This window comes from Neurospora tetrasperma (genome assembly GCF_000213175.1).
Source record: "Neurospora tetrasperma FGSC 2508 unplaced genomic scaffold NEUTE1scaffold_4, whole genome shotgun sequence".
Classification (NCBI taxonomy): Eukaryota; Fungi; Ascomycota; class Sordariomycetes; order Sordariales; family Sordariaceae; genus Neurospora; species Neurospora tetrasperma.
The window spans coordinates 1,344,597-1,362,926 of record NW_009799102.1 but is presented as its reverse complement, the minus strand read 5'-3'; the positions used below and the strand labels follow the sequence as shown (position 1 = coordinate 1,362,926).

The window sequence follows — 18,330 nt, the reverse complement described above, 5'->3', positions numbered from 1 at the left end:
TTGTGTTGTCTTACTACGGTAAATAGAAGTAGTGCAGGCAGGGTATGGGTAACTTGCTTTGAAATCGCCTTTGAACCAGGTCGGAACGAACCGCTCGCTGAATAACAGATAATTAGGTAAAGATGTAAAATTCTCATCCTACCGAGCTTCATCCGGGAGTAGAGAGATTCCACCTTCCAGAGGAGGAAAGAGCCAGTAGACAAAAAGAATAAAACAAGATAAAAGCAGGCTAACTTGAGCCGAGCTGACTTTGCACAAGGCGGGAGTAGGTGGATATCGTTGAGGGGTTGTTCACCCAACAAGCTGTTGTCTGGGTGTCAATAACCTTCCGAAAACATGAAACAAAAGCGTCGAGACATATGCAGAGACATGAGCTGATTGGAAGCAACAGGGTAACCAAAGGAGGAAGGAGGGGGGGGGGGGGGGGAAATAGGGAAAACCAAAGGATATCTGTCTTTAACAAGCGAACATGACAACCTCCATTGGAATCATTGCAATGCACCCATAGAGCTGAAATATATCTGATGCTCATCAACCAGCCATATGTTTCACCTTTGAAGATTACCTTGGATATTAGTAGAGAGCTGCTGGTAAATGGAACAATAGGGCCAGGAGAGAAGATAAATGATAAGAGGGGAACAAAGAGACTGTAGAGGAACGGAGGAGGAGGCTGAGCTCAAGAGCTGAAGTGGGAAAAGGTTATCGCCTCAGCCCAGCTGCAAGGTACCCGCTCGCAGCCTGCTCTCGCCAGGTTCCGAGTTACGTGGAGGGCACTGCAGTGTAATGTAGGTAAGTTTTTTGAAGATGCTACACGACTGACCCGAAAGGATTGCTTGCAGATACATATGGGGGCCAGGTAGTTTCATGATCAGTAATCATAACCATGCTAGAGAAAGAGTCTCAATGTCCGGGGTATGGTGCAATACAATGGGTAGGCTTGGCAACTCGCTGTGTTAACTAGAGTTGAAGCAACAGACATGATGCTGGGGTCTGGGGTCTGATGTTATCAACGACCGGCTGATGGGGGCTGAAGGGAAGTGGAAGTGTGGCTGTGTGTGTGAGAATGCACTTTCTTCGTTGTCCACCAGTGTTCTCGGCTTTATTATTGACCCGGTCAGAAAAAAAAAAGACGTGAAGTTGATGACAAGGAAAGAGAAGAGACTGCTTGTAATGATTAATAAAGAGAGAACACCGGTACGCTACAGAACCACTCAGGGCTCGTTGTTACCTAGCAGTCAGCCAGTGTGACCTCGTGATCCACTATAGTAGCTCTACCTCTACCTAGCCTGCTACTAGATGTTGACGTTGCCAACGTTGTGTAAACAGGAACGAGCTCGCAATACGACCTGTTCGTACCAAGTGTCTTGACGGTTCACGAAGCTTGGACGAGATGGACACTGCCACCTGATTTGTTCTCGTTCAATCAGCCAAACGGCCAACGAAACGACTGAGGTATATTGCGTCAGCTCTATAATGGAAACATGCCGCCAGATGTTTCAGCAGCAGCCTCACAGAAATAAATACCTAGGTGCTGTGATGTTGCATGCAGTGCTCCCATGCTGCCAATGGTGTCGTTAGGTGGTGTTATTCTGGGGATATGGCCCGCTAATCTGCAGCCACCATTTTCCACTTCGGTTACTGCTAACGTCAGGTAATCGAATCATGGAGGACTCTGTCTTTGTATCGGCTTTTTGAGAGACAGCCAGATATTTGATATGATTCGTCTCGGCCTCAGGCGAATCACGTTTGTCCACTCTGAAGAGCGATAAGCTCGGTGAACGGACAAGACGAAAGGGAATCTGATGTCACCTGCAGCAGTCAGCTACAACATCAAGGTTGATTGGTCCGGGGTTCGAGATGCAGCCACGGGACCTCCGAAGCGTCGGAAAGCTTTGATACAACTCTACTACTCCCTCCATCTCATCTGCCGACGAATTACTGATGATTTCTGTCCATGTTGGGAGCGGTTCGGTTAGTTCGATAGTGAGCAAGATAAGAGTGTCCTGAAGATTGGTCAAATACCTAACATGGCGTTATAGCGTTCTCTGGGTCTATCGGCTCATCTTTGCACTAGGATTTAAGGTGCTGAGGCGCAAGAGAGGAAGAGGCACAGCCGAATGGTGTCATGGCCCGTTGACGATCGGATTTCCGCAAGGTCGCAGAACGCCATTTGTGCCAAGTTGTGTCGCTTTGTCTCTGAAACTTGACCTTCATTGGCCCAAATTTGGGGTTTAGCGAGGTAGTTTGCGTACGAGACGTTGTCAAGAAACAAGTAGAAAGGTAGGGTAGGGGCCCAACAACATCAAAGCGTGGGGGGTGGGAGCTCGCTAGCAGCCCATAGCGATGGGAGAGACAACGGTTTTCGGCTAAGGCTGATCATGGCACAAAGTTTATGGTTCACCTTGCGCATACCTCCTCTTGTCGGCGCTGTTCGGTGAAATGGCCTTGTGTGACAAACGTAACCAAAGATCTCGTAGTGGTTAGCATGCGAGTGCTTAAAAAGCCGTCAAGTTACCGTCAGTTGACAACAAATAAGCTGGCTCGAGAAACTCGCCGCGGGTACCGTGATCGATGATGAACGGAGGTTTTTTTGATGACATAGCCGTGAGGACGACGAATGTCTAGGTGCAAGTCTAGGATGGCTTGCCGATATTCATGACATGTTTATCAGGACGTTCAAGGGTCAGGTCCCAGGGCATAACGGATATGGTGCCGGTCGTCTAGTCATGCCTATTCTTCGTATCCCTGGCAAACCACGGAGACATGGGGTAGAATTAGGCACCACTTTAGGGAATGGAATCCGAAGAATAGCACTTGTGTGGCTGTTGCCGAGCTGCAGGCCAGCCCATCCGAAGCCTCACAGTGCAGTGGCCTCGTTACAATGTCCCACAGTAGTCGTACCAAGGGGGCCTTTTGCACAGGATGAGCCTCTTCCGACTCTCCATGGATATCTGGCTGCCTGGCGACTGAGCGAGTCAAGGTACCTTTGATGACAGTTTGGCCAAAAAGCTTCCAGAAGGCGCAGAAGAAGGAGGGACCTTTGTTGCGCCGGACTCAGAGTTGTCCCGGTTGCGTCCCACCAAAGAGCGCTCGGGGTGATGCCCCTGAAGAGTTGTCGTCCCGCGGTTGTACAAACAGTACTCGGTGTTCAAGCGGATGTATAGGCTAGGTTGTGACTGTCGGGTGCGCAGAGCCTTGTCAATGACGTCCGATGTGCTTTTTGACAGTTAAAATCGCTTGATCCCATGTTGATGGAAGGGCGTGTAGGCGATGGCGCCTCGTGATCGAGGAGATGTGGGATTGATGTTGTTGTTGTTGTTGTTGTTTGGGAACAGTGTGGCCCGATAGCTTCTCCTCGCCCCCTGTAGCTGCGCTGAACTGGGCTGAGTACAGCGAGAGTAGCCTTGTGGGATCCCGCTAAAGAGTGGAGCCGATCTCCAACTAGGTTCCATAGGTGGCTCCAGATCTGCCTCTGCGCTTTCCTAGTCCCGCATCAATTCCCTTCCGTTCATCACTTCCCCGCTCCCTTCATTCATCGCATGAAGAGGTTGATCCTTCGCGGCAACTCACTCGCTTCACCTTCTATTGACCTGTCCCTAGGAACAACACCTCATACCATTTCGTGTCCCTTCTTTCCATCTAAACCAACACGGACATTCATCATCACCCCTCTTACGTCTCATCGGCCTCTGCCCATAAGCGGACACAAAGTTGGGGGCCGAAAAGGAACCAACGTGTCGATGCCCTCAGACCTCACATGTCTCCCATTCTCTGATCACACACGGCCAATTGGGGGCCGTTACAGCAACTAGACTCTTTCCGTCGTCTCTCGGAAGCCCACTGGACCACTCCAACCACTCGGAATCTCTTCCTGTGTGGACGAGGTCCCGTCGATTCCGTCGCTGAGAAGAGCATCATCTCACGCTCATCGCCAGCCCAGAGTCCCCTGCATCCCACATCGCCTATTCGTGATGCCGCGTCTGTTGTCGGCCGCTTGACCACTCAGACAAGTCCCCCGTCCAGCAAACAGGCGCAAGCGCTCGCCTCCCCCACACCATGAATACATCCAGAGTCGAGACACTGTCCTCCTCTGCCACACCGGCTTCGACAGATTGCGCCCCAAGGTACCCGTGGATGGCGTCCCCGGGTGTTGTGCTTGCCATACCGTTCTCACAAACTGCCACTTTACACTGTTGAACTGTCGGCCGAGTCCATTCTCCTCTCCCCAATCGATCATGGTTCTTCTTTATGATGAGAGTTGACCAGCTATTAATCCCGTACGGATTGGCTACCAAACATATCCGGCATGGCACGCTCTTGACAGGGAGCCAAGTCTCGGGTCTTCTTGGCCAGACCCTTTCCGCACAACGGAGACCGAACGATGAGCACACAGCTTCTGTTGCTAGACCCAACGGAGTGTGTCCCTCGCAAGCTCGCACCAACCATCCGGCCAGGGAGTCAAGAGGAGTGCCGTGAGCTGCTGTGTGACTGGTCACCCAGCCCTGTTGGCGGGGTCCTGGCTGGCCCTATACACTCCAAAGCCCCAAGGTAGGTATTATTGTACAGCTACAAGCCTTCAGCTACCCAGCCAATGTCACTCCAATAACGGGGATATACCGCAGCCTCTACTTTTATTAGATCGACTGCGTTCTGCACCCTTGATAGGTAGGTATACTTCAGCCGTCAGAGAGGTAACACCTTACACTACTGCATCGAGTTCTATTTTCCCCTCCAAGGTCATCATCCATACCTACCTCTACGTACTGCTATTATCCGAGTCCGTCATCTCTCTACACTACACTTGTCTATTCCGGGCGCTGTACACTAAATCTTCCCACCCTTGCGGTACACTACCTAGGGTATCTTTCTGCACCATCTTCACACCCAAATCTAGGACTCGGAGTCTCAGTGAGACACTGAGCCAACATGTCTCTTTTTGCGGGACAAGACAGTCGCTTGTTCTGCAGGAATCCCCCTTCCTACCTAATCAGGGTGGTGTCAACTGACCCTGTCACCCAAATTAGTCCAACCGTAATTCTGAATCGGTACATGGGCTGTCATGTCCTGTTTCCTCTTCCAGGACCTTCAATCACACACACACACACACACACCTACTTCTTGCTAGCCTTACCTACCCCATGCGCAGCCACCGCCGCCACAAACCCATGTCTTCTCACAAGCAGTCGACGTTCCACTTGCCGTGCTACATCCTGTCCACCGTACTGTGTGTGCAGTGAGCTCCAAGGTAGGTACTATGCAGTCAGTCTGTCTGCCCCTTGCCCAGTCATCTGCATCCCCATGATGTGCATTTGGCCCCCAGGTTCCTATGGGGAAGCTCTCTGTATAGCAGCGCTTACTCCATTCTTAGCCAGGCAGAAAAAGATGGTCCCATCATGGAGGTGTATAAGACACCCCGGTTGTCTGCCTTGTCATCCACACCCGTTGTTCTGTGCTTCCACAGCCTGCTTCACATCTCAGCATCACCATTCCCAAGTATATACCGAATACTTGGTCCCAACTCCCAATACAAGTTACCGTCCGCCCATTCCTATATCTGGCTCGCACCCCCATCCTTTCATAAGGCAAAGCCCCTTGACTGCGTCTAACAACCCAATCGGACCCCCGGCGCAATCTTACTCGGCATCTCTCCCCGCCTAGTTCTCGCTCCTCTCCAGCAACAACAAGGTCCATCGCAGGTCATCGTGTCCATCTTCAGCCTTACGAATTCGTATATAATCCAACATCAGCCAACACCTCTCATCCCCATTCACACAAAAAGATTCTCCAGCATGGCCCTCACTCCGCCCTCTCTGACCAGGTCACCTTCAACCCCCTCGCACAGTTACTGTCCTTCCGAAAGGTCATCAGTGGGTTATCCCTCGCCCGGCCTGGTGGAACAGCAATACAAGATCTCGTCCATCTATGGTGACCAATCCTGTTCCGTAACTTCGTCTATGGACCCGGGGTCATCACTACCACCACTTGAATCAATGGGTCAGCCCGACTGGAACAGCACCGTCATTCTCCCTGCCTCCTCCGCCACCGGTATGCCTAGCATCCTTGCCGCAGCGTACGAGTCGTATGGGAGCTATCCTTATAGCCATGATGTTTATCACTCGCATCACAGCGGCCATCCTCTTTCAACATCTACGCCGCCGCCTTCCGGCCCGTCATCCCGATCTCCAATTCCACCTGCATCAAGGACGTCACTTCCCTACCTTTCAAACGCATCGATGGGTGGATCTCTAACACCGCGGGTCAAGATGGAGACAGAGTACGGGTCAAGCATGGAAGTCTCTCAATACCCATCGCCTCGTTCGATGCACACTTCCTACCCTTCAGACAGCGGCGCCTACACACACAACACTGCTGGTTATCTCTCAGACGGAGGATCATCAGGATGGCAAAAGTCAGACTACCCGCCTCTCGAAACCGAATTTTACCCAGGCCCTGGAGCCGCGCAAACATCAGCTTTCCTCCAAAACGGACAACGATCCTACCGAGTTCCCCGTCCCAAGAGACAACAACGGCGCTTGACGACGAAAGAGGAAGCCAACTTTCAGTGCGAGGTCAAGGGATGTGGGAAACTATTCAGCCGAAGCTACAATTACAAGGCGCACCTGGAGACACACGAGCCAAACCGGGATTATCCCTTCCCCTGCCAGGAAGCCGGTTGCACCAAGAAGTTTGTTCGCAAAACCGATCTCCAGAGACATCATCAGAGTGTGCACTTGAAGGAGCGCAGCCACAAATGCGATTACTGCGGCCGTCTGTTTGCCAGGAAAGATACTCTGCGAAGGTAAGCCCCTCCTCTCTCTCCTTCAAACGTCCCCATCCCTTTATACTTTCCGATACTAATGCATGTCCTTCTTTGCAAACAGGCACATGGAAGATGGTTGCTCCAAACGCTTCGACATCGGCACCATGGATCTCCGACCAGAGACCTACGACAGCTTCGCACGACCTTCTTCCTCTGGCCCCATGAGTCAGCACTACACCCTCTCGTCATCGACCAACAACATCGACAGCCTTCCACCCATGGCTATCCCATCCCTAGGCAGCAGTGGCATCCTCTCGGCGCTGTCATCTTCTATGAGGGCTGGTGGTGGCCAGGGTCATTCTTGGGGGAGGTGAGCTGACGTGATTACCTCAGTCACCCCAAGTCCATATCCATTACGCTTGTACGATAAAATGATGAAAGACGTTTCATATTTCTACTTCTTGTTTCCACTTTTAGGTTACTATTCTGGAGATACCAAAAGAGGGAACTATCAAAGAGAGTGGTTGTGATACTCATCGCTCGCTTGTACGATTAATGTACTACTTTCTTTTCTACTCTGTTCGATTTTTGGTCATCATTAGCGGGAAGTTGGGATTTGTGTCTGCCTGATGGTTCTTTATTCTTGTTTCTTCTTTTTATGTAACGGTTCATAAACAGAGTATGGTCGGTCGTGTATGGACTGGCGGTTTTTGGTTTTTTTTTGGTAAGGGTTTAGTTCAGGGAGGTCGGTTGGTCGGTGGGTTGGCATAGAAACATTACACAGGTTATAGCGCGCGGGCGGCAGAGTCCTTATTTTTGATGTTCAGCACGCATCTTGTGATAGCAAAGTTCATTTTTTTTCTTCTCGTCACCCCTTTTTTTTTTTAAAAAAAATTGTTTATTAGCGTGTTTCTGTTTAACGAGTAAAAGAGTACTCTGCTTATTTATCTATTCATCATGTCTGAACGAACAGACGCACACTACACATACACTCTCCACATTGCACATATCATAACCATGACCGAAACATACAAATGTACACATCCGACCTCTTTGAAACCTGAAATTCCCTGGGAGAACAGACTGTTTCCAAAGCCAGCCAAGACTGATCTGACCCCTTCAATTAGAAAGCATTCAACAAACCTTCTGAAAATAAAAAAGATGAAACTAGAAAGAAGGGGAAAAAAAAAAAAAAGAAAAGAGAAGTTTGCGCGCCAACTAAACCGTCAAGAACCAAAATGTCGGTTAGGTGAGATGCAAAGTTAGGTCAGGGAGGAGGAGGGGTAGACTAGGTATGAATGATTGGCTTACATATTATGACTGGACTGATTTGAAGGGAAGCAAGCTGCTTAGAGGTAAGTAGGTAGGTTCGGATGTTTGATTGATTGATTGCTCATCACTCCCCCCCCCCCCATCACATTCCATTCCATCATCATCACAGGCGCAGCATGAGCTTTCCCCGAGTTTCAAGTCAGTCAAAGTTAACTTGACTGTCAGGCTTTAGACAGAGGAGGTTTAAGTAGAAAATGAAAATGAAAATTGGTAAGGAAAAAACAGAGACGTTCGTGATGGTAGTCGCAGTTCGGGAATTGTGATAATATGTGATGTGATGATTGATGCTCATGGTTACGACACAAAGGTTGGTTGGTACCATGTCCAGGGACTCGGGTGGCTTAGAATAGAGGCCACTCCCTTACTGAATAAATGAATGAATGAATGAATGGTTCGTTGGGTGTACACTACACCCAGGGGGCCGCGGGGGAACTGACCGACCAGACCCGATCTAGGGGCCAACATGACGTGACGGGATGTATAGTGTATGATTGCAAACAAGAGGTACCTAGGTCTGTAACTTGATATGCTCATCTTCAATGGTCCGTAGATAAAAATAAAGATGTGTACAGAGTTAGTACCAAAGAGGTGAATGAAGGAACTATTCTGTTCCGTACAACTTAACACAAATCAACACAAATGTAACGGGCCCGTCTCCGTATATCTCGTATATCGTATTACCGTCGGCATCTTGTTATTAACTAGACAACCAACTAATCGCTAGATCACTGATATTTCTCTCGGACAATATGTTTTGCTTCCACTTTTGATTATCGTTGGATCTTTGTCTTCTCGTTCGTCGCTGGTGCGAAGATTGGAGGTGCTCGGGGGTGGGGGCCATAAACCTCAACACATTTCTATACACCTTCTGCCCACGCGGCCGCCGGGGTTACATTCGATTACTCGGACTCTTTGATTGGGGTGTATGTGTCCACGAGTGTTCTCGAGTGAGTTGACAGAGACTGGACTCTGGGTGGTGATTAGTGGTGCGTGGTAGGCAAAATGCTCAGTCGCGTTTAAGAACCAGTCAACTGCGGGGTCATCGGATCATTGCATTCAGGACAGGGAGGACTTGGTACTTAGGACTCGATTGCGAAGATGACGAACGCCGCCGAACGGCCATTAACAGGGCAAGACAGGGCGGGCATCGATCCTTTCTGAACTTTTATCCAGAGACGGGTGTGTGACGCAATCGGTCGGATTGAATGGAGGACCATTCGTTCGGAGCTGTGAATTGATTGTCAGTGGCCAAGGGCTGCTGTATATCTTGCTGTAAGTCATCCGTTAGCGCATGGCAGCGCACCAGTGAGGCGTGCCGGTTAGGGGATGCAAGGGTCGGACCGCCCGCCATTCTACTGTAAAGTGTAATAGTGTGCAGAAAGGCGGGATGCAGTTGGTTTGCATTGTTTTCGGTCATATCCGCCTTTACTTGACTGTTGGCTTGTTGGTGACAAGTAATAAAATGGAATGAATACAGTAGGTATGTAGAGGTGATCACAAGGTGGAAACCAACTGTTTGGAAAGAGTTGAGAGGGCCGGTTGTTGGCCGGTTGATGGTCCTCGATCGCCGGTCCCTACAGGGCTCAAGCGGCGGCGGCTGCGGCGGAGACGGGAACCTCCACATGCTCGGGAAAACCTCTCCACTCCGCGGATGAGGTGCCTTGCAGCCAAGTGGATATGTACATACATATTGTAGCTCAGACGACAACTGGTGAGACGAGATCGCTCCTTCAGGGTCTGCTGCTGCTCTTCTGATGCCATCAGACAAAAGCCAAGATAGGGTATGTAGAAGCATACATACATACACTACAGTACCTCTCACCAACAAATCCGGTTGCCCAATCACCCCACGGCATGAGGTCAGGTGAACTCCAAGCGAGTCGCCCTTGATGTTCCATGGTTTTGCCAAATACGACATGACCCAACTTGAGCTCGCGTTCGTCGGTCCCAACCAGCTCAGCTCTACCTGTCTGCGGACACCCGAGCCGGGATAGCAATGCAGTGTACCGTTCCCATCCCGGAACTCAGCCTTATGATGCTGTCGAGCGAGAAACACACACCGAGAGACAAAAGGCCCAAAATGCGGCCGTGGCATCGCCATGATGCAGTCGTATCATGATATTTAGAATAACAACTAAGTCTAGGCAGCTACTTTTTGTTCTCTTTTTTCGGTTCCCCCGTACTTACTAGCCGTCCTATGTCTGGTGTCTAAGCCTGGCATCGACTCACAATCATTGGCTTCTCGCAAATTTTTGGCCCCCAACGCCAATGTTCACTTGTTTGAATGCGAGGGTACCGCTCGCATAACATCCACCTACCAAAAGTCCGAGTGTCCCAATTGCCGATACCTAGGCCATACGTAGCATTTCTGTCGTCTCTCCAAAAGTGGGAAAAGGTCATGAAGAGATGATTGCGCGTTATTGTCATCTCGGGCTATTACTCTCTTTTTCAATTTTACTTGCATCTATTTCATGTGTTCTTCTAGTGTAGGGGGTCCATCATCGATCCTTTTCTGGATACAATTTCGAACCACACTCATAGGTAGGTACACTAGGTATGTACTGCGGACAATTTAGTTACATCCAACCAACCAACAATGCAACAAAGCCCTTTTTAAACTCGCCGCAGCAGCGCCCTGATTGGTCCAACAGCCGCCGTAATGAACGCATGGGGTTGCACGGCATTTGTGCGGCACCGTGTGCCCTCTTTCAAGGTTCTTCTTGGCTTGGCTTACCACCAACCATGAACATACCATACCCGGCAGTCCGGCCATACACAGGCGAACGAGGGAAGGGCAGAGCAGAGGGGTTTGGGCTGCCACCAATTCCTTTCCTTTTGTCTTTCCTCGTCATCGTCGTCGGCGGCAGGGAGGCCTGGTCCCCTCCTCGGGTATTCTTCTTCTTCTGTCACTCTACAGGGAACTTTGTTATCGCCCTTTCATGCTGTGATGACCTTATTTCAGTGACAAATCCTAACAAGCAGTCCTTCCGAAGCTATGACTAACGCGCCGACAAACAAAAGGCGACTGACCGAACCGAACCGAACCAAAGTCAGACATGTCAAGATACGAATGCGGAGCGGCGAGCACACAACGAACGATGACGGGACCTCGCTCCCACTCTCTCAAAGCACCATGATCCATTCGTTTCCAACAATCAAGCTCAAAGTGCTTACTGCGTACTGCCGTACGAGGGGTACGTATACATCAACCCTTAAAAGTTTGTTAGCGCGGTTCTTGTGACAAGGGTCTGCCAAACTTCACAGAGAAACAACGGGACAACCGCATTCAAAACACAAAATTAAATGAAGTGTATAAACCATCCAAAATGCATCTGGTTGATACCAATCTTTTGCATCAAATATGGTGGGATATTTGTTGCGTTGCGAAGAGTGCGTAGTACACATCAGTCCTGGAAAGTTTGTTAGTCTCTTACTCGCCCCACATATTCTTACAAGGGGGTAACAGGGGGAATCGTAAGGCAGGATAAGTCTATCTACGAGCTCTGATTGGTTCAAATAACTTGATTCCAAAGTGAGAATCGGTTGACAGGAGGGATTCAACCACCCACACACAAACCCTCGAATTCTAACTAGAAATACTAGAATTCCCCAGTATACCCTCTATAATCGGTATAATCATAGGGCATTAAAAGGGTACTTCTAGCGGGCTGTTACATTCCCCGTCTCCCCTGCTTAAAACCCCTGTCTGTAGGTACCAAGCTAACGAACTTACCAGGACTGATGTGTATATCACATACTTCCCTGTCACCTTTTACAGCATCCCACAGTTCACCGCGTTTGGTACGGTGGCTGGTATGGATGGGTCGCCTTATCAGCCTAGGGAAGGGTTCCATCGCTGCTTCTAGAAGCTCTGGAGCTATATCGCCCGGATAATATAGGCCAAATCAGGGGGGCCCGGACGGCAGGCTCCATGTACACTACATACGTACGTCCTGTATGGAACCGTGAGATCAGGAAAGTGCATATGTACCGTGTCCTCATGTCAGAACTACTGGATCACAGTCCTTCAAATGGGGCAGATGCTGGTGAGCGACATTGTCCTTTGTCGTTAGCGTCCGACAACGGAGACCTGTCCCTTCTAGTTCATTCTTATATCCCCGAAAACCGCGAGAAAAAAATGGTGGACGAAATGGTCGTAAGGACATCTGTATGTAATCAACGTCAGGATCGTCCCGGTAAAAAGGAGGTGCGTCGGACTGCATTGGTGCTTATGACGATCCCTCAAATTATTGACCTGACACGGGTATTTCCTGTTGTTCAGTTGTGCTGCTTCTTGGTGGTTACTATGTATACAGCCCTGCGGTGCTGTAGTGGTATTCCCTTTGAGGAACTGGAAAACACCCTTCAGAAAGAGATGGGTGTGTGTGAGACGAAAATCATCCAACCAACCAGAAGCAGACCCCCCGACAAGCCGGGGAAGATCCGGTGCTACGGCGACCACACTACACTATAAAGAGATGAAAGGTGGATGGTGCAATGAGAGCTTGAGACTGACCGACCTGCTGACACGAATCACTCGATTGGGTCAAAAACGTGCCTCAAATAGACGAGCCCATCACGGGGAGACTCCGAATTCGTACGTATCATGATGCTGACGATTGGACCCTCCATCTGTCATTGCAGTGTCTAGGTATACTATTCATACAGTACCAGTACCTGTGATACCTTTCGTAGAGGTACCTGATACTATCTTGAAGGTAAAAGAACCTCTCAGTCGGTCTCTTGCATGGCACACGCATCCACACAATGAGGACAAAATACCCTTGCTTTTCCAGGCTAACAAAGGTGGTGTTGACGTATGTTTAGCTTAGCTCTTACCAGAAACAACCGCACGCAAAAGGACCTGTTGATTCTGCTAGCTGGAAATAAAGGGCGGATATATCCGTGTCGACCGAGGCGAAGGAGACAGCAAGTCCTCCATGTGGGGGGCCGTGGAATTTGTGATGGTGAGGATGCTGAGCCTCAATCTTTGAGAAGCGACTATGTAGCTGGAAGTTTAGCTTTGATTTGCCGTCCATTCTGTGTTCTTTTCTCCAGCTTTGCTACAGTAGTAAAGTTTGGCAAAAGGCTGCCTAGGTATGACTTGAAAAGGATAATGATCCGAGTATCTCATCCATACTCGAAGATCGCAAGTCAAGGAACCAAGTCATGATAGCTCCATGGGCCTAGATAATCAAGTCCTTTTCACTCACTGTCTTCATCTTTGGCAGTAAAGAGGCAGGTATACCATGCCTTTTGTACAGGCAACCAACTCAAGGCAAGGAAAAAGTACTTCATCTTGATGTCCTTTGGTACCCAGACTCACAACCCACACTCTCACTTCTCGTCCTCTAGCGCCCTTCCCACATCGTTCCTCCCCTCAACGGAAAAAATATGAGGTGCACTTTTGATTTTACTAATGTGTTGCCTCCACGGTTGATACGGAGGCACTGCAAATGCCGAAACAATGCCCAACACTAACCGACACCAACTAACCACCTTTATAAGCTTCTATCCCTCCCCCCTCCTTTCTCCAAGTGGGTTCCGATCACTAATCATCACCGCCGTGTAGAGGAGGGAAGAGGAGTCTGTTAAAGTTCTGACAGCCACAGCAGCGGCGTCTAAAACAACTTATAAGTACCTGCCCGGCTGCCTACCTCTAGGTGCCCACCTCTTCTGACAGGCGATTCGATGCAAGTAGGAGGCGTTCGGGAGTCGATTCAAATCCTCCGTCCTCCCCTCGCCCCGATCTAGACTCAACGGCAGCGAGGGCGCGCCTACCTATCTACATACACCCATCACCACGCACCCACCCTGAGTACCTCTGTGTAGATATAGAAGTAAGTCCGGGGCGAAGGATCGCAACCGCGCGGCGGGGTTTAAAATCCTTCGGAAGTCTACTTGGAATTGGGAACTTTGCTGCTGCTCCAAACCGGCGGTTAATGAACAGACAAGCGCCAACGCGATTTGATGGGCCCCGTTTTCTTCCATCGTCACAGTCGCTGCTCGTATTCACTCATGCGCCAACAACCGCCGGTGGTGGCATACCAGAGTCAGGTTATCTAGGTCACCACCCAAAGTGGAAATATACCTGGCAGTCAGTTGACGTGCCATGAAGAGTGGTAGGTGACTCGTCGATGTGGGAACTTTGAACTCTTAAGTTCCAGTAACTATGGAACAGCCACATAAATGGTTATGCTGAGAAACTGCATGTTGTTACTGAGGAAGATAGAAATGTTGGAAATCGCCGTAGTACTCCACGGACGGTATTGGAATGAGAGGGGGCATTAATCTTCTTGCCCCCAGTCGTTGTTTCTAAGCCGTTTTTAGATGAGGTTTCTCTTTTTTGAGGCTTGTTTTTGCCCATTCGTTTGGCTTTTCGTTTGATGGATCTGCTTTTCCGTTGGTCGTTCTTTTTCATTTCTTCCTTTGACAAGAGACCTGTGAATTGATAGATAATGGGCAAGATAGCGATTTGCGATACTGACAGCGATAAGTTAACCAACATTGATAGTTCTCGTATAATTCGAATCTGAGAAAATTCCAAGTCCGCCGATTGCGCTAGACGAAAAGCATTGTAGTCGCGAAAGAAGACAGGCTGACTCTATCAGCGCGGCGTGTGCACCGAGTTTTGAGCATGAAAACATGTGTGCGCAAAGGAAATATGGATATATAGGCTGCTGAAGAAGTGAAAGTGACGATGAAGTCGTGAAGTGGTGAGTGGTGTTGATCGAGTACTTGTGAAGACCACAGTGCAATTGAGCTCTAGAAATGACTGTGCGTGTGGGCCGCTCCGGCATCAGCGGGCTGGCAATACGCGTGCCGGACCGGCAAAAGCTCACCGTAAAAGTATCACCGTGCGTGACCTTGTGCCAGATCCGGATTCCCAGAAACAGCACATCATTGACCCATCAAATCCACTGAGATCCTGTCCTGAAGCTGATCGCCACAGGCCACCGCCAGGCAACCTTGGCACGTGCTTTCTCGACTTCACAGTTTTAAACAACGACAAACGCAATACATACCGCGATAACAATAGAGATACGCGGTCTAGGGGAAGACCCGAGGTTGCTTAGACAAGAGGGAGGAGGAACCTTTGGATATCGAAGAACAGACGAACGACGGCCCCCGCCAAGACCCAAGATAGAAGCTCCAGCGTGCAGACACATGGCTTAAAGTTGACCTCGATTTCACGACTTCTCGATTTCTCACCAAACCAAACATCGAAATAGAAGATTTCAACCGATCGTATTGAACATCAGCCCTGTCGCATTTCTCCATTTGGACCCCCGCGTCGGTAGATATTTTGCGACATAGTAAAGCCAACAAGATATTCATCAACGTTGCTGCCCGCGCAGCCATTCTCAATCCCCTCCCTTTGTCCCTGTATCCAAGGCCGTGATACTAGACGCCCACCATGGAATTCAACATCGAGTAAGGGCCGAATCCGAGATGACGCGTTCTTGGTCTGTAAAAAGCCAGGTAACTAATATGCCGGTAAACAACAGCGATCTCCCAGTTCTGTTTCCTTACCCAAGGATATATCCAGGTATGTGAGCTCATCCACATTGGCATACCATCACAAGTGCTGACAGACCGCCTTAACAGAACAATATGCGTACATGGTGGACTTGAAAAGTGAGCATTCAACAAACAGCTCACACTCATCACACGTCCACTAACCACCACCACTCCCCACAGAAACCCTCGATGCAGGCGGGAACTGTGTCCTGGAAATGCCTTCGGGCACCGGCAAGACCGTCACCCTCTTGTCACTCATTGTCGCCTACCAGCAATACTACCCAGAGCACCGGAAGCTGATCTACTGCTCGCGAACAATGTCCGAAATCGAAAAGGCCCTCGTTGAGCTAAGAGCACTCATGAAGTTCCGAGCCGAGCGGCTGGGACACGAAGAAGAGTTTCGCGGTCTCGGTCTGACAAGTCGAAAGAACCTGTGTCTGCACCCCTCGGTCAAGCGGGAGAAGAGCGGTGCCATTGTCGACGCGAGGTGTCGCAGCTTGACGGCCGGCTTCGTCAAGGAGAAGAGGGAAAAGGGGGAGAATGTGGAGACGTGCGTCTACCACGACAATCTCGACCTTCTAGAACCGCATAACTTGATCCCTAACGGAATCTGGACACTGGATGGCCTGATGAGGTATGGCGAGGAAAAGAAACAGTGTCCTTATTTCACTGCCAGGAGGATGGTAGGTCTCTTCTCAACACCTCAGGATACGAATCTGATAGCTCGAAATGCCATACATACTAACAGCTCATGTGTAGATGCAATACTGCAACGTCATCATTTACTCCTATCACTACCTCCTAGACCCCAAGATCGCCGAGCGCGTGTCCAAGGATCTATCCAAGGACTGCATCGTCGTCTTTGACGAGGCTCACAACATCGACAACGTCTGCATCGAGTCTCTAAGTACCGACATCACCCAGGACTCACTGATGAGGGCAACCAGGGGTGCTCAGAACTTGGAGGCCAAAATCAGCGAGATGAAGGACTCTGATCAAGAGAAACTCCAGTCCGAGTACGAAAAGCTAGTCGAAGGACTCAAGGGTCTAGATGAAGGGCGACAGGAGGATGCTTTCATGGCCAACCCAACACTACCTGACGATCTGCTCAAGGAGGCCGTCCCCGGCAATATCAGGCGAGCTGAGCACTTTGTTGCCTTCCTCCGGAGATTTATCGAATACCTCAAGACCCGCATGAAGGTCCGCCAGGTCATCTCCGAAACGCCACCATCTTTTCTCGCCCACCTAAAAGAATACACCTTCATCGAGAAGAAACCGCTACGGTTCTGCGCCGAGCGTCTAACCTCGCTAGTACGGACCCTCGAGCTTACCAACATTGAAGACTACCGGCCCCTCCAAGAAGTAGCCACCTTTGCAACCCTCGTCGCCACCTACGAAAAGGGCTTCCTACTAATCCTCGAGCCCTACGAATCCGACACGGCCAAGACCCCGAACCCAGTCCTGCACTTCACCTGCCTCGACGCCGCCATCGCCATCAAGCCCGTCTTCGACCGTTTCAGCTCCGTCATCATCACCTCCGGCACCATTTCCCCCCTTGAAATGTACCCCAAAATGCTCAACTTCGAGACCGTCGTGCAGGAATCCTACGCCATGACCCTCGCCCGCCGCTCTTTCCTCCCCATGATCGTCACCCGCGGCTCCGACCAGGCCTCCATCTCCACCTCCTTCCAAGTCCGCAACGAGCCCAGCGTGGTGCGCAACTACGGCAACCTCCTTACCGAGTTCGCCCGCATCACGCCCGACGGCATGGTCGTCTTCTTTCCCTCGTACTTGTACATGGAATCCATCATCTCCATGTGGCAAGGCATGGGCATCCTCGATGAAGTGTGGAAGCACAAACTCATCCTGGTCGAAACCCCAGACGCGCAGGAAACCTCCCTAGCGCTCGAAACTTACCGCACCGCCTGCTGCAACGGCCGCGGCGCCATCTTGCTCTGCGTCGCGCGCGGTAAAGTCTCCGAAGGCATCGACTTTGACCACCAGTACGGCCGCACCGTGTTATGCATTGGCGTGCCCTTCCAGTACACCGAGTCGCGCATCCTCAAGGCCCGCTTGGAATTCCTGCGCGAAACGTACCGCATCCGCGAAAACGACTTTCTCTCTTTCGACGCTATGCGCCACGCCGCGCAGTGTCTGGGGCGCGTCTTGCGTGGTAAAGACGATTACGGAGTCATGGTGCTGGCGGACCGGCGCTTCATGAAGAAGCGCGCGCAGCTGCCCAAGTGGATTAACCAAGCTTTCTTGGAAGCGAACACGAACCTGAGCACGGATATGGCGGTGGGGAATGCGCGGGCGTTCTTGAAGCAGATGGCGCAGCCGTTTAGTGCCAAGGATCAGGAGGGCGTGAGTATTTGGGGAATGGAGGATCTCAAGAGGCATCAGGAAAAGATGGCGGAGGATATGATTGTGGAGCTGAAGACGGCGAGGGAGGTGGAGGAAAGGGAGAGGAAGAGGAGGGAGGAGGAGGAGAGGAGGAGGTTCGAGGAGGAGAGGGATAGGGTTAGTGATTATGAGATGGATGAGGATGATGAGGCGGAGATGATGGCGCTGGATGCGAGGATTGGTTAGTTGTCAATTTGAGTGGGATAGAGTAGATGAAGTGAATGAGATTGTGGTTTGTGGAGCTATAACTGTGATTGGATTGACCTGCGGTAACTCATCGCCATATCACTTTTAACCATCAATCCTTGATATAA

At 50.3% G+C, this 18,330-nt stretch overlaps 5 protein-coding genes across 5 annotated transcripts; 4 read left to right on the top strand and 1 right to left on the bottom strand.

Annotated features, from left to right (window-relative positions):
- Positions 1-4,926: 4,926 nt before the first annotated feature.
- On the top strand, positions 4,927-5,756 carry NEUTE1DRAFT_122973 (uncharacterized protein; the record flags this gene model as incomplete). Its single annotated transcript, XM_009853728.1, has 2 exons — positions 4,927-5,245; positions 5,321-5,756. 2 exons carry the CDS (start codon positions 4,927-4,929, stop codon positions 5,656-5,658), a joined length of 657 nt encoding a protein of 218 aa, XP_009852030.1.
- Positions 5,757-5,789: 33 nt separating this feature from the next.
- On the top strand, positions 5,790-7,316 carry NEUTE1DRAFT_130390 (uncharacterized protein; the record flags this gene model as incomplete). The annotated part of the gene is made up of 3 exons (XM_009853727.1): positions 5,790-6,799; positions 6,882-7,130; positions 7,238-7,316. The coding sequence occupies 3 exons, from the start codon at positions 5,790-5,792 to the stop codon at positions 7,314-7,316; spliced, it is 1,338 nt and encodes a 445-aa protein (XP_009852029.1).
- A 3,909-nt stretch (positions 7,317-11,225) lies between these two features.
- NEUTE1DRAFT_101710 (uncharacterized protein) lies at positions 11,226-12,797 on the top strand (the record flags this gene model as incomplete). Its single annotated transcript, XM_009853726.1, has 4 exons — positions 11,226-11,286; positions 12,196-12,299; positions 12,409-12,689; positions 12,761-12,797. The coding sequence occupies 4 exons, from the start codon at positions 11,226-11,228 to the stop codon at positions 12,795-12,797; spliced, it is 483 nt and encodes a 160-aa protein (XP_009852028.1).
- A 2,274-nt stretch (positions 12,798-15,071) lies between these two features.
- NEUTE1DRAFT_117324 (uncharacterized protein) lies at positions 15,072-15,335 on the bottom strand (the record flags this gene model as incomplete). The annotated part of the gene is made up of 1 exon (XM_009853725.1): positions 15,072-15,335. One exon carries the CDS (start codon positions 15,314-15,316, stop codon positions 15,143-15,145), a length of 174 nt encoding a protein of 57 aa, XP_009852027.1.
- A 174-nt stretch (positions 15,336-15,509) lies between these two features.
- NEUTE1DRAFT_130389 (uncharacterized protein) lies at positions 15,510-18,260 on the top strand (the record flags this gene model as incomplete). Its single annotated transcript, XM_009853724.1, has 5 exons — positions 15,510-15,526; positions 15,601-15,641; positions 15,701-15,730; positions 15,794-16,296; positions 16,373-18,260. 5 exons carry the CDS (start codon positions 15,510-15,512, stop codon positions 18,200-18,202), a joined length of 2,421 nt encoding a protein of 806 aa, XP_009852026.1.
- Positions 18,261-18,330: the final 70 nt, after the last annotated feature.